This window comes from Lissotriton vulgaris, chromosome 1_2 (genome assembly GCF_964263255.1).
Source record: "Lissotriton vulgaris chromosome 1_2, aLisVul1.2, whole genome shotgun sequence".
NCBI classification, from domain to species: domain Eukaryota; kingdom Metazoa; phylum Chordata; class Amphibia; order Caudata; family Salamandridae; genus Lissotriton; species Lissotriton vulgaris.
Genome location: NC_141686.1, coordinates 320,364,917 through 320,381,440, shown reverse-complemented (window position 1 = coordinate 320,381,440; position 16,524 = coordinate 320,364,917). Strand labels below are relative to the sequence as shown.

The following is a 16,524-nucleotide window of genomic DNA, read 5'->3' as shown; positions in this document are numbered from 1 at the left end:
TAAACACATTAGGCTTCACATATTGATTGTGAAAAACTTATGTTAAAACCAACAGGCATTGAAGGGTAACTTGTTATTTCCATGTATTAAAGCCTACAGCTGGTATTATGCTGCATAAAATGTCACAGATTACCTTTGTAGGGAGGAGTTTGGCATTCGTTCACATCCATGACAAATCCTAGTGGATGATTCGTAGTGAAATGATTTTTGATAGAATCTCGTCTATGCTGTGTGCCAGGATCTTTTGCCGCTGGTCTGTTTGAGTGCCATTTACACTCTAGTTCCGTCCCTAATGACGCACTGCATGGTGTAATGGTTCTGCCCACATCAGTCATTGGCTCTGTTGCCCTATGAATGACAGAACAACAAAGAGGTACCAGAGGGTCTGAAAGAGAAGTGAGTTTACAGTGGGCAGGGAACAGGCCAACAACAAAAGACCCCTAAACTGACTAAAAAAGCGTGGTATACAATGACAACTCGATAGATGGTCAGAGATACCCATCAATATTTCTGTTGTCATAGCCATAGATACCCATCTATGCAAGTGTGTATTCTACAGACGTAAGGAGACCAGATGGTAGATAGATCTCCTCCGCTGAACAAACAATAGTATGGTCTACCACTCTTTAAGACTAATGAGTGGTGAGTGAAGCGTGGTGTGACTGGGGAAGTGCAGCACAAAAAAAGGGACTTTAACGTGAAAAAGTAAAAGTAAAGAAGTGTATATAAAATTGGATAAGGGAGCATAGAACAAACTTTATTCGGATGATGCTCGCTTCGCCAATATTAAAAATTTGTTAAAGACAGTTTGAAAATGCGCTGTCTAGAGATGGAACCAGGTCGACATGTTTCAGCAATGTGTGGACATAGTTGTCCTTGCTCCCCAGTCGGTTCAGACGCTGGCTAAGGAGTCTTAAAGAGTGGTAGACCATACTATTGTTTGTTCAGCGGAGGAGATCTATCTACCATCTGGTCTCCTTACGTCTGTAGAATACACACTTGCATAGATGGTCTTGACAAATCCCAAATGATGAAGGGCAGTTCCGAGTGGTGACTGATGGGTATCTCTGACCATCTATCGAGTTGTCATTGTATACCACGCTTTTTTAGTCAGTTTAGGGGTCTTTTGTTGTTGGCCTGTTCCCTGCCCACTGTAAACTCACTTCTCTTTCAGACCCTCTGGTACGTCTTTGTTGTTCTGTATCTGTGGGGACTGTTCCCAGAGACTGGTCTTTAAATATTCCCCCGGGTCCTACCTCACCGTAGTGTTTTTGTTGTGCCCTATGAATGACCCCATTTTCCGATCACATGGACATCCACTTGAAAATGAGTGTGCTTGTGTCATGGGTGTTTTTATTTTTTTCCACTTGCATTATTTTAATTTATCGTGCATATGTTGTTGAGTTTGTGTGTGCTTTATTGCCGCTGTCTCAGAGAGCAAATGCAAGAATGTGTCAGTGGAAGTATAAAAGGATGCATGAGCCCACAAAGATGAGTGGTAGAGGGCAATTATGATGACTTGTGTGCCTAAATCCATAATTCCATTAATGTCACAAATGGCACTTTGAGTCATAAAGCCAGACCTATTGGCATTGCCTATGCTTGTTTTGTTAGGTGGCTCTGCTGCTGTGCATGACGATAACTGCTCTCCAAGCTGCCTAGGTCTAGGCGGGACAAGCTGTTCCCCCGTCCAGGTTTTTTCTTTGCATTCTGGTACTTGTAGTCTTGAGTATCTCATTATAATACAAGGACTACAAATCCCATCATGCAAAGACAAAACCGGAACTGGAGCAGCTGGTCACTTGGCAGCTATGTGTTAATAGGAACTATGCTGCTTTCCAAATCGGAATGGAGCGGATGGTTTTGTTGCTATGGGAGCTGTTCATGGAGTTGGCGAGTACTTTATTGCTATGGGTGATGTTCATGGAGTTAGCGAGTACTTTATTGCTATGGGTGATGTTCATGGAGTTAGCGAGTACTTTATTGCTATGGGTGATGTTCACATTGGGCCTGTCCTTGCTACTTACCTAAATCCCAAAGAAGAACCTTGAGGTCCAACTGTGTGACCTTCTCCCATTGATTTCAATGGTGCATAATTGTGCACAAAAATGAATGATTTTGCAAACTTTGAAAATTAATTTCTTAAAAAGTTCTAACTGTTGAACGAAGTTCTTGCTCTGAAAAATTCTTTAAAAAATTGATGTTATTTTTGCAAATTGGTCTCAGAATTATCCTTAAGTGTGTGTATTATGTATTACCTCTGGGAGTACAACAAATGCTTAGCACTACCCTCTGATAAGCTTAACTGCTCGCTCACACTACCACAAATAGAGCGTTAGTATTATCTACTTTTGCCTCTGTATACCATTGTGCGACTCACTGGACTCTCTGCACAGTGTACTTCATTTTAATGCACGGCATAGAGACATTCCTACTGTTGGTCTGGGTGCTATTAACGAGCGCGTTGCTATGGGAGATGTTCATGCTGTTAGCAAGCTCTGTGTCGTTGTGGGTGCCGTTCATGCGGTTAACGAGTGCTGTGACGTGATGGGTACCGTTCATAGTGGTAGCGAGTGCTGTGTTGCTATGAGTATCGTTCATATTGTTAGCTAGTGCTGTGTTGCAATGGATGCTATTAACGAGCGTGTTGCTATGGGACCTGTTCATGCTGTTAGCGAGCGCTGTGTTGCTGCGGGTAACTTTCACGCTGTTAGCGAGTACTGTGGTGATATTGGCACCGTTCATACTGTTAGCAAGTGCTGTTTTGCTATGGGTGCTATTAACAAGGTTGTTGCTATGGGTACTGTTCATAGTGCTAGCGAGTGCTGCGTATCCTGGGTGCCATTCATAGTGCCAGCAAGGCTGTACTGCCCTTGGTTCCATGTTGCAGACTTGGCTTCTCTGGGGGATATTCATGAATCTTGGTGTGTGGTGTACATGCCCAGGTCTGGCCTGAAAGTATACGTGGACAATGAGTGTCTCTTACCCCTCACCAGAGGCTCCCACACTGGATGCACTTCCTTGGGCCTCGCCGTCTGAAAAGGAACAGGTCATTTTTAACAGACATCAGAGAAACCAGTATCATAAAAATATAAAATTGGCACGGAAAGCCTTTTTTGCTCAACAGTTAAACCAGGCAGGGAACGCCCCCAAAGCTCTGTTTCAGATTCTCAAATTTTTCACCAATCCCAAAGTTTGTGATATTGAGGAGGGCCCGTCTCAAGCTCTCTGCGATGCAATAGCATGGCACTTTACACCAAAAATTGAGCTTATTTATGATAAGATGACCTCAGCAGGAAGTCTGCAGCAGGCTGCTACGGATTATAGTCCTCCTATTTGCGATAGGGCGCAGTCGTTGGAGAGCTTTCCGCCTCTGACTCGTGAGGACGTGGAAGTCTTACTATGTACAGTGAAATCAGGCTCTCCCCTTGACATCATTCCAGCCAAAATTTCTTCTTCACTTTCTAAACAACTTGCTGCACCCCTCTGTTCACTTCTTAATCTTTCTAGGAGGGAGGGGCATCTCCCCTGGGAATGGAAGGCGGCACAGGTCATCTCTATTCGCATGAACACTGTATGTATAGGCATTTATATAGCGCACTACTTACCCGTAGGGTCCCAAGGCGCTTCGACCGCTGCGAAACCCTTCCTGGCTTCCCTGAGAGATGGTCCCTTAATGGGTATCTCCAGGGTGAGGCCAGGCATCCCCGGCGGTCTGGTGGGGCCGTTAGTGAAGATGAGGCAAGCTAATGCCCAGAGTTGCCGAGTGTGATCGCTGATCAGAGTGGGCACCGAGGCGAGAGAATTATCGAGTCCGCTGACCCTGGTCCAGAAACCTGCCGCGCCGGGAATCGAACCCTGGTCCCGGGCCGTCCTCTGCTCTCGGGTCTGCCGCCTCTAACCAGTGTAAGGTCCCTATGGAAGACCTCTCCAATTTATGAACCATTTCCTTACTGCCCCTCCTGAGGAAGCTTCTGGAAAAACACATCAATAAACATCTGTTGGACTTTGTCGAATCCTTGGTAGCCATGATTTTTTTCAATCAGGGTTTAGGCCTGAACACAGCACAGAGTCAGCCCTGGTGGCCGTCACGGACAACATCAGGCTGGCCTTGGATAGTGGCCAATCTACACTTCTTGTACTGCTTGACCTCTCGGTCGCATTCGAACTTGCTCAGGAGATTGGAGGAAATGGGCATGTGAGGACTAGCCCTTTAGTGGATGACGAGTTTCCTTTCCACTGGCTCTCAGACTGTTAATCTAGGCCCTTATCAGTCAAAAACTATGGAGCTGACCAAGGGAGTGCCTCAGGGCTCATGCCTGTGCCCTACCCTGTTCAATATATATGTCATTCCTCTGGCCGACCTTCTTAGGTCTTTTGGTTTTACCCCTATTTCATATGCTGACGACACTCAGTCCGCTTCTCAATTAACAAATAAACTCTGTCTGCCCAGGCCACATTCACCTTAGGCATGATAGCAATATCCAATTGGATGAGGAGCAACCTCCTCAAACTCAACATAGGGAAGACTGAGATCATGCTCTTTGGAGAGGCTCCGTTGCTGTTGTCACCAGATTGGTGGCCAGTGGATCTCAGTGTCCCCCCCTGTGCCAAAGACTGTTGTCAAGAATCTGGGTGTACTCATAGATCAGGCACTGACCTTGAAGGAACATGTGGTCTATGCTGCCGGCTCCTACTTCCATGTACTCGGTCTGTTGTGGCGAGTCTTCCCCTTTCTTCCAGATTCCACATGAAAATCTCTTGTTGAGACACTGGTACTAAGCAGAGTAGGTTATTGCAAAGCTCTGCTGGTCTCAGCAAATAAGTCCTCCCTGAGCTGTCTGCAGGTAGTCCAGAACAACGCGGCACCCTGGTCTCAAATGCCCCTTCTAGATCAGCCTCTCTCCCTCTTCTTCAAGAGCTCCACTGACTCCCGGTGCGCAGGTGTTCCAAGTTTAAAATCTGTTGCACCATCCATAAGGCTGTGTATGGCATGAGCCCTGTCTATCTCGCTAAGAAACCCAAACATTACACCCCCACTAAGGAGCTGCGCTCAGGAATCAAATTCCTTCTCCTGGTTCCCCGGGTCAAGAAGTCAAGGATGGGTGGGAAAGCTTTCTCTTACCTTGTGCCCCTGTATTGGAATCAGCTCCCCACCCCTCAGAGGCAATGCCCTCACCCTCTTCAATTTAGAAGTCTTCTTAAATCCTTTCTGTTTTAGACTCCTATCACGTTAGTCTCCTTTTGTACTTCCGCAGCGCAGAGATACCCCTTCGGGGGTGATTCACGCACTATACAAAACTCACAAATAAATAAACCCACCCACATGATGCCAGTCACAGCAACACACAAAGAGTGACCCAAACATCTGTAGACTCCCTTTATCCTTATGAAGCACTGCACAGAGTTACCACCACAGCACTCAGTGCCAGTTCTTTACTGCTCTGCAGCACTTCATAGATCCCACTGCCTCAATGTGCCTAAAGTGCTCTTACCAGATTCTCCCCAACACCCAGAGTGACTCAAACATCTGCACAACTTGCCATGTATCTCTGAAGTGCTCCACACTGACCCACACATCTGCACAGCTCCCCTGTGTGTCTCTGTCTTACTCCACACTGACCCACACATCTGCACAGCTCCCCTGTGTGTCTCTGTCTTACTCCACACTGACCCACACATCTGCACAGCTCCCCTGTGTGTCTCTGTCTTACTCCACACTGACCCACACATCTGCACAGCTACCCTGTGTGTCTCTGACTTACTCCACACTGACCCGCTCCACACTGACCCACACATCTGCACAGCTCTCTGTTTGCCTCTTAGTCAATTCGAGGTCTGTAAAGCACGGCAAATCAGCCGTGAGGGTCTCAAGGTGTTGGGGATGCTGCTGCTACATGGTGGGCAGTTCATTCGAACAGCCAAGTCTTGAGTTCTTTCCTGACTTGGAGTGATGATGCTGACCTGAGATGCAGGAGAAGGTCATTCCAAGCTTGGGCCGCCAGGTGTGAGAAGGAGCATCACCCGTAGTTGACCCTGCCTATACGGGGAGTGTCTGTGAGGAAGAGGGGGGTGGATTGAAAGACTGTGGTCATTTGGTGGAAGGTCATGTGTTTGTTGATGTACGCTGGTCCTTCGTTGTGAAGTGCTTCGTACATGTGGATCAACATCTGGAACTGGCATCTCTTCTGGATCAGGAGTCAGTGGAGCTTCTTGAGGTGTGGAGCGATGTGGGTTTGTCTAACATACGCCACACTGATCCACACAGCTGCACAGCTCCTTATGTGTCTCTGACATGCTCCACAGTGACCCACACAGCTGCACAGCCTCCCAGGTCTCTCTGAAGTACGCAATGATGACCCAAACATCTGCACGGCCCTTACCGTGTGTGCCTGACACACTCCACGCTGACCCACACATCTGCACAGCCTTCCCGTGTGTGCCTGACACACTCCACGCTGACCCACACATCTGCACAGCCCTCCCCAGTGTGTCTCTAAAGTGCGCAATGATGACCCACACATCTGCACGGCCCTTCCCGTGTGTGTCTGACACACTCCACGCTGACCCACACATCTGCACAGCCTTCCCGTGTGTGCCTGACACACTCCACGCTGACCCACACATCTGCACAGCCCTCCCCAGTGTGTCTCTAAAGTGCGCAATGATGACCCACACATCTGCACGGCCCTTCCCGTGTGTGTCTGACACACTCCACGCTGACCCACACATCTGCACAGCGCTCCCCGTGTGTGTCTGACACACTCCACGCTGACCCACACATCTGCACAGCCCTCCCCGTGTGTGTCTGACACACTCCACGCTGACCCACACATCTGCACAGCCTTCCCCGTGTGTGCCTGACACACTCCACGCTGACCCACACATCTGCACAGCCCTCCCCAGTGTGTCTCTGAAGTGCGCAATGATGACCCACACATCTGCACAGCCCTCCCCGTGTGTGTCTGACACACTCCACGCTGACCCACACATCGGCACAGCCTTCCCCGTGTGTGCCTGACACACTCCACGCTGACCCACACATCTGCACAGCCTTCCCCGTGTGTGCCTGACACACTCCACGCTGACCCACACATCTGCACAGCCCTCCCCAGTGTGTCTCTGAAGTGCGCAATGATGACCCACACATCTGCACGGCCCTTCCCGTGTGTGTCTGACACACTCCACTCTGACTCACACATCTGCACGGCCCTCCCCGTGTGTGTCTGACACACTCCACGCTGACCCACACATCTGCACAGCCCTCCCCGTGTGTGTCTGACACACTCCACGCTGACCCACACATCTGCACAGCCCTCCCCGTGTGTGTCTGACACACTCCAAGCTGACCCACACATCTGCACAGCCCTCCCTGTGTGTGCCTGACACACTCCACGCTGACCCACACATCTGCACAGCCTTCCCCGTGTGTGCCTGACACACTCCACGCTGACCCACACATCTGCACAGCCTTCCCCGTGTGTGCCTGACACACTCCACGCTGACCCACACATCTGCACAGCCCTCCCCAGTGTGTCTCTGAAGTGCGCAATGATGACCCACACATCTGCACGGCCCTTCCCGTGTGTGTCTGACACACTCCATGCTGACCCACACATCTGCACAGCCCTCCCCGTGTGTGTCTGACACACTCCACGCTGACCCACACATCTGCACAGCCCTCCCCGTGTGTGTCTCTGTCTTACTCCACACTGACCCACACATCTGCACAGCTCCCCTGTGTGTGCCTGACACACTCCACGCTGACCCACATATCTGCACAGCCCTCCCCGTGTGTGCCTGACACACTCCACGCTGACCCACACATCTGCACAGCCCTCCCCGTGTGTGCCTGACACACTCCACGTTGACCCACACATCTGCACAGCCCCCCCTAGTGTGCCTCTGAAGTGCGCAATGATGACCCACACATCTGCACAGCCCTCCCTGTGTGTGCCTGACACACTCCACGCTGACCCACACATCTGCACGGCCCGCACCGTGTGTGCCTGACACACTCCACGCTGACCCACATATCTGCACAGCTCTCCCCGTGTGTGCCTGACACACTCCACGCTGACCGACACATCTGCACAGCCCTCCCCGTGTGTGCCTGACACACTCCACGCTGACCCACACATCTGCACAGCCCTCCCCGTGTGTGTCTGACACACTCCACGCTTACCAACATATCTGCACAGCCCTCCCCGTGTGTGCCTGACACACTCCACGCTGACCCACACATCTGCACAGCCCTCCCCGTGTGTGTCTGACACACTCCACGCTTACCCACATATCTGCACAGCCCTCCCCGTGTGTGCCTGACACACTCCACGCTGATCCACACATCTGCACAGCCCTCCCCAGTGTGTCTCTGACATACTCCACGCTTACCCACACATCTGCACAGCCCTCCCCAGTGTGTCTCTGACACACTCCACGCTTACCCACACATCTGCACAGCCCTCCCCGTGTTTGTCTGACACACTCCACGCTGACCCACACATCTGCACAGCCCTCCCCAATGTGTCTCTGAAGTGGTCCTCACTGACCCACACATCTGCACAGCCCCCGTGTGTGTCTGACATACTCCACGCTGACCCACACATCTGTACAGCCCTCTCCAGTGTGTCTCTGACACACTCCACGCTGATCCACACATCTGCACAGCCCTCTCCAGTGTGTCTCTGACACACTCCACGCTTACCCACACATCTGCACAGCCCTCCCCGTGTTTGTCTGACACACTCCACGCTGACCCACACATCTGCACAGCGCTCCCCGTGTGTGTCTGACACACTCCACGCTGACCCACACATCTGCACAGCCCTCCCCGTGTGTGTCTGACACACTCCACGCTGACCCACACATCTGCACAGCCCTCTCCAGTGTGTCTCTGACACACTCCACGCTTACCCACACATCTGCACAGCCCTCCCCGTGTTTGTCTGACACACTCCACGCTGACCCACACATCTGCACAGCCCTCCCCAATGTGTCTCTGAAGTGGTCCTCACTGACCCACACATCTGCACAGCCCCCGTGTGTGTCTGACATACTCCACGCTGACCCACACATCTGTACAGCCCTCTCCAGTGTGTCTCTGACACACTCCACGCTGATCCACACATCTGCACAGCCCTCTCCAGTGTGTCTCTGACACACTCCACGCTTACCCACACATCTGCACAGCCCTCCCCGTGTTTGTCTGACACACTCCACGCTGACCCACACATCTGCACAGCGCTCCCCGTGTGTGTCTGACACACTCCACGCTGACCCACACATCTGCACAGCCCTCCCCGTGTGTGTCTGACACACTCCACGCTGACCCACACATCTGCACAGCCCTCTCCAGTGTGTCTCTGACACACTCCACGCTTACCCACACATCTGCACAGCCCTCCCCGTGTTTGTCTGACACACTCCACGCTGACCCACACATCTGCACAGCCCTCCCCAATGTGTCTCTGAAGTGGTCCTCACTGACCCACACATCTGCACAGCCCCCGTGTGTGTCTGACATACTCCACGCTGACCCACACATCTGTACAGCCCTCTCCAGTGTGTCTCTGACACACTCCACGCTGACCCACACATCTGCACAGCCCTCCCCAGTGTGTCTCTGAAGTGCGCAATGATGACCCACACATCTGCACAGCCCTCCCCGTGTTTGTCTGACACACTCCACGCTGACCCACACATCTGCACAGCGCTCCCCGTGTGTGTCTGACACACTCCACGCTGACCCACACATCTGCACAGCCCTCCCCGTGTGTGTCTGACACACTCCACGCTGACCCACACATCTGCACAGCCCTCTCCAGTGTGTCTCTGACACACTCCACGCTTACCCACACATCTGCACAGCCCTCCCCGTGTGTGTCTGACACACTCCACGCTGACCCACACATCTGCACAGCCCTCTCCAGTGTGTCTCTGACACACTCCACGCTTACCCACACATCTGCACAGCCCTCCCCGTGTTTGTCTGACACACTCCACGCTGACCCACACATCTGCACAGCCCTCCCCAATGTGTCTCTGAAGTGGTCCTCACTGACCCACACATCTGCACAGCCCCCGTGTGTGTCTGACACACTCCACGCTGACCCACACATCTGACCAGCCCTCCCCGTGTGTGTCTGACACACTCCACGCTGACCCACACATCTGACCAGCCCTCCCCGTGTGTGCCTGACACACTCCACGCTGACCGACACATCTGACCAGCCCTCCCCAGTGTGTCTCTGACATGCTTCTCATTGATCCTCCACAACCATCCACACAGGTCAACAGTGCTCAGCAGCCCTTGAAATAACAAAAGAGTAAAATAAATGTAACTCCTAGAGCCTAATGTTAATCAAAGTATGTCCTAACGCTGTCAGACTCAATAACAACCTGGGGAATGATGCCAGTGACAAATTAAGGAAGTTGAAATTGCCAGGTTTTTAGTTTTTACCTAAATAGACTATAACAGGAGGTTTCTCGAATATGCAATGGGAGGGGTTCGAAACTTGGTAACGGTCAAGGGTTCTTCCTCCTTGCTCTCTTGACTTGATCTTAGAGACCACTGCTTGGTGCAGAGAGGCAGAATGGAGGGGTCGGGTAGTATGGGAACTTCTTTTTGACAAAGGCTGGAGCAATGCTGTTGTTAACCACATGGCTGCTGCAGGGATTTTTGCCCTGTGCTGCAGATTCTATATTCCCATTGTTCATGACGAGCTCAGCTCGTCATCAGCACAGCTCCACTGTGCCTCATGACGAGCTGAGCTCGTCATGAGCATGGAAAGGGTTAATATTGGAAAAACCGATACCAGTGCACATCATGATATATGTACAAATAGTAACCAACTTGCATCTCCGTTTTTGAAATCACCCGATATGACCTCCCCCTCAACTCCGACTCAGAAGTACGTGGTCAGGCAGGCCTTGTGACCTCGGCCTGAAGGAACTGATTGACAGATTTCAGGGGGGTGACATGTAACACTTAGACAAATGCACAAACAGGAAAACTCAGAGCGATCCCACAGATAGGCAGCGAAACCACTATGGTCGTAGGATCTTGGCCCCAAGTAAAATTGCGTCCACGCAAGGTCGAGACCCACCTGCGCTTCTTATCAAGTGATCAGATTTATGGCTCCGTGACTAGGCCCAGATTTCTGTCTCCAAAGGAATGTGGAAATTACTTTAGGATTCTTTATGTTATGTATAAAATGACGGCCGAAATGAATGTGCTTTGAGACCGTCTTCAGACCCTGACTCTGCTGCTGCTCTCCCGTGCCGCTGCGTTTAATTAAACCAGCTGTTCCTGTTTTGCCAAATGCCTTGTCTTTAATTTTTTTATATTCATATTCGATCAACATGATTGAAGGACAATAGGATCTAAACCAGTGCTTAATTTAAGCCTGTGGTTGCCGGTGTCTAGCACCAGGCACTTTATTGTCAACACCGGCTCTTATAACAGCTGCCACATGGTGGCGCTGTTTGTCTAATTTTGTGAGAAGCACAACAATAGTTGTATAATAATTAAATATACATTAAAATCAGTAATACCTGTTATCCAGAGCTGTAAGAATAGCCTGGGCTGCGTGTATTAGTCATTTTTAATGTATATTTAAAGTCTGAATTGTCAGACTTGTATGAATGGGATGGTTAGTTGTGATGGTACAGTCATCGGCTACGTTAGTGGGGGCAGTAAGCTGTGCAAGCTACAGTGGCCTCCTGACAAGGCCCTGGCACTTTTATTTTTCAAATTAAGTGCTGCTCTAAACATTGTAGGGCAGATTTACAAGGCAGTGCCTCAGCGCGGCAACACAAGCCCTTTGGCTGCGCCGCGCTGCGGCACTTCCAAAGCACAGGAATGCAACATATTTACAATAATATGTCGCATTCCTGTGCTCTCCTCTGCGCTGGTGCACAAACTGCAGCCATGCGCCGGCGCAGGTACCCTGGCACCATGGTGCAAGGATGCCTGCGTCATCGGGAGATTGTTGTTGTGCAGAAAAGGGGCACCTTCCTGCACAGAAACAATCACTACAGGCATTTTCTTTTGTCAATGAGTGCTATAGAATGCAGGACGCATTGGAAGAGGAAAAAACGAGAAGAAACGAAAAGATTTCTTCTCTTTGCGCCTCGCTACACCACTCCTGTATATGTGTCTGGTTCCATGGGTGCTGTGTGGGACCACCCACAGCAACACCCATGAAATGCCCCTTTCCCACAAAGTGCTGCCTGAAAAGGGGCCATATTTACAAGGACAGGAAAAGCCACGCAGGGTGGCTCTTCCTGTCCTTGTAAATATGGAGCAGTAACATGCACCACCGGTACGTCACATAAAGTGACGTACTGGTGGCACAGGGGGCTTCTAAATCTGCCCCTGTGTATTAACGCACCAGGAGCCAGTGCAGAGTGTCCAGATGAGCTCTGAGAGGGGCCGTCTGGGGATGTTGAGAATAGGATGAGGAAAAGCGGGGTTCCTGACTCCTGTACTATCTCCAATCACGGAGGAAGACGATTAAGAGTCGCCAAGATGCAAGGAGTTCCTGTTGTCAAGCCCAGAGAAGAGGAGATTCTGCACCACTGTTTTACTGGAGGGAGTTTAAATAATGGCAACATTATATGTAAGGCTCCCTGTTTTCCGGTTTTACTGATTCCTACAGATAAATACAGACAGAAAGCATTTATTTTCTTGTCTGTATTTATTTTTAATGGTGGATAAAAAAGGAAATTGGGTTGCTTTTTCGAGTAATTCTAAATAGTGCCAAGCCAATAGCTGTTTGGAATGATAGGTAAGAGGGCTAAAAAAGAAAGGAATTTTATTAGTCATTAACAGCAGTAGCTATGCTCAAGGTTGGTACTGAAATTTGCATATTTTCTTATAAGTGCATTGATTTATCCTCTGCAGGTGTTTACAGCATTGAAACCTGGCCGACATTCAAGCATGAGCGCATATTTACCGGTTAAAGAAATGTGGAAATATACTAATTTCAGCTTCAGTTTTCCACAAAACCCAAAATAAATATGGATAAATACAGATAAAATTAGTAAAAAACAAATATGGATAAATACAGACGTAATTTTTTTTTAAAAAAAATACATAAAACCGTTGAAGTAAAACCTAACCTCACCCCTCGACATTCTCCCGACCTATAAAACGTACCTTTGCCTGAGTCAACATAAGAATGCTAGAGACTCCTGAGCTCAATCAGTAAGGCTACGAATAGGCGGTTGGATTTATCAAGAGGGTTAAAGGCGAATGAGGACTAAAAAAAAAAACTAAAAAAAAACGGGAGCCCTAGTAGCATTCAAACATATGGGAACCATGTGACTCGTATCAACAGAAAAGGGAAATTTGTTATCAAGAGTTTTTGGCAGAGGTCACCGTTGTAGGAGGGGCCCCGATATCCTGTCCAAGCCAGTGCTTGTTGAATGAGATGTGGGAAACGGGCGACTGAGCTCTGTGACTAGGGTCAACAGATCAGAAAGAGGACTCGTTGAAGCAGTGGTCATGGGTGTGTCGTAGGAGGCCCTGGCAGCGTTGATGACCTGTTTGTAGTTGTGGAGAGCAATTCTAGGGCAAACTTTGGGTTGCTCATTATAAAAATTCACCCATGTGCTCCAGATTTTAACAGTGTGGGTCTAAGCTGTGCAGGGTGAAAGGCAACGCACTCTTTAAGAGGGATTAGCACAAACTCTCTCTGACACAGTCATCTAAGCTACCACGATGACCTTCTCCAGATAATGTGTGTTGAAGTAACATTTACAGGGCAAGGACAATTTAGAGCCATCGGCGTAAATCCTTCCTCTGGCTGGATGGGGTTTGATATTCTTATCTATAAATCAAGAGGGGGGAAGGAAGAGCTCAATGTTTTAATGGGGGTCCTACACCTCTGCTCCTCCCAAAGATAAACTCACTAGTTATCAGGGTTGGGTAGTTCCTCATTGGCCAGGGGATGGAACCACATGGCTGTTACAGCTGTCATAGGGAGACCTGAAGGTCAGATCTTGGTGCCCTCACACACCTGGTAGGGTGTCATGCTTCATCCTTTGGTCTTACTATTACCTAAAGTGCGTCACAGCACTCCACATTTCACCACAGCACTCCACATTTCACCTCAGCACTACGCATTTTACCACAGTGCTCCACATTTCACCGCAGCACTCTACACACAGTGATCCCCACTTTTCCACAGCTCTCCACACTGCTCGCTTTCTCTGTTGTTTCAGGTATGTTCATCTCTTCCATTCTCTGGCCTCCCCTCACCTGGCTGTGTGTCTCCTGTCTTCAGTCCTCCCTCTGCCACCTCGGGGCTTCCAGGGCCTTCCTCGAGGGAGGTCTCAGGAGATCCAGCCTCCTCCTGTGGGGGCTCTTCTGCTCCCCTCTCCTCTTCAACTGGGCTGGAGATCTGGTCACCAGGGCTCGAGGGGTCCTCAGCAGAGTCGGGGGGCTCCTCGGCTGGGCTGGTGGTCTCATCCGCAGTGTCCTGGGCATGGAGGAGAGGCAAGAGGTGTTAGGCAAGAGGTGGAAGGAGTGGAGAGACAAGAGAGAGAAAGGCATAGATGGAATTGCTTGAGCCAATGCTTGTAAACTCATGCTTCATTTGTAACACACTAACAGGTAGATTCATCAAGCATTTTTGCGAGCGCAAACGGTGCGAATCGCAAAAATCGGTCGTTTGCGCCCGCAAAAATTGCATTTGGGATTCATCAATGGTTCATGCTCTCGCAATATAAGAATTCGCAAATAATTGAGAGTGCTCAAATTGCAATTGCATATAAGGAATCGCAATTTGCGATTCCTTATATGCAATGCATGAACCATTTTAAAATTGCAATTTCACAATCCGGGGCCGCTATTTACCGCAAAGTCAAACCTCGTGGTAAATAGCGGAAACTTAGAAAAATGCACTTAAGTGCATTTTTCTAAGTTGTATGTTACACACACACATGTCCTTGGGACATGTGTGTGCGTAACAACAGCATCCAATGTCATTTCTGGGGTTCCACAGGTTGTCCTTTGGACTCCCCTGCACCCTTGAAATCGCAAACTCAAAATGCGAATCGCTAATAGCGATTCGCACATTGGGATGTCTTCCCATTCATTCCTATGGGCCTTTAGGCCCATAGGAATGAATTGGGGAGTTATTCCTTATTTGCGATTAGCAATTAGCTAATCGCAAATAAGGAAGCTGTAGGAATCGCAATAAATATTGCGATTTCTACATGAATCCCGTTTTACGAGTCTGTAATAGCGATTCCTTAATAATCGCTATTACAGACTCGCAAAACATGCCAATGATGAATCGATATGTTAGTGCTGCTCCCAAAGCTCTGCTCAGAAGCCCGTGGCCGGTGCTGAAGAATGTCTGGGGTGCTGGATGCCAAGGCTGCGTACTCTTGAGAATCCACCTCCTGCCTCTTTCATCCTCCACCAGACACTCCTGCCCCTTTATCTCAATCTCATGAATCCCGAGGATGTCTACTCTTGATTCGACCTCCTGCCTCTTTCATCCACCACCAGACACTCCTGCCCCTTTATCTCATGAATCCCGAGGATGTCTACTCTTGAGTCCACCTCATGCCTCTTTCATCTACCACCAGGCACTCCGGCCCCTTTATCTCATGAATCCCGAGGATGTCTACTCTTGATTCCACCTCGTGCCTCTTTCATCCTCCACCAGACACTCCGGCCCTTTATCTCATGAATCCCTAGGAGGTCTACTCTTGATTCCACCTCCTGCCTCTTTCATCTTCCACCAGACACTCCTGCCCCTTTATCTCATGAATCCCGAGGATGTCTACTCTTGAGTCCACCTCATGCCTCTTTCATCCACCACCAGGCACTCCTGCCCCTTTATCTCATGAATCCCGAGGATGTCTACTCTTGATTCCACCTCGTGCCTCTTTCATCCACCACCAGGCACTCCTGCCCCTTTATCTCATGAATCCCGAGGATGTCTACTCTCGAGTCCACCTCATGTCTCTTTCATCCTCCACCAGACACTCCCGCCCCTTTATCTCATGAATCCTGAGGATGTCTACTCTCGAGTCCACCTCGTGCCTCTTTCATCCACCACCAGGCACTCCGGCCCCTTTATCTAATGAATCCTGAGGATGTCTACTCTTGATTCCACCTCGTGCCTCTTTCATCCTCCACCAGACACTCCGGCCCTTTATCTCATGAATCCCGAGGAGGTCTACTCTCGAGTCCACCTCATGTCTCTTTCATCCTCCACCAGACACTCCTGCTCTTTATCTCATGAATCCCGAGGAGGTCTACTCTTGATTCCACCTCATGCCTCTTTCATCCACCACCAGACACTCCCGCCCCTTTATCTCATGAATCCCGAGGAGGTCTACTCTCGAGTCCACCTCGTGCCTCTTTCATCCTCCACCAGACACTCCTGCGCCTTTATCTCATGAATCCCGAGGATGTCTACTCTTGATTCCACCTCGTGCCTCTTTCATCCTCCACCAGGCACTCCTGCCCCTTTATCTCATGAATCCCGAGGATGTCGACTC

The 16,524-nt window shown here is 49.8% G+C and overlaps 1 protein-coding gene across 3 annotated transcripts in view; it reads right to left on the bottom strand.

The window, feature by feature from the left end:
* SMTNL1 (smoothelin like 1) overlaps positions 1–16,524 on the bottom strand; it is a 166,021-nt gene that overhangs the window by 35,058 nt on the left and 114,439 nt on the right. For all 3 annotated transcript variants that reach the window (XR_015307574.1, XM_086953368.1, XM_086953369.1), the window contains exons 3-4: positions 14,267–14,486; positions 2,987–3,035 (exon numbers count right to left, since the gene is read on the bottom strand). Coding sequence is in view for 2 of the 3 variants with exons in the window: in XM_086953368.1 (XP_086809494.1) it covers positions 2,987–3,035; positions 14,267–14,486 (269 nt within the window). In the remaining variant the exon portion in view is untranslated. The remainder of the gene's footprint in view (positions 1–2,986; positions 3,036–14,266; positions 14,487–16,524) is intronic.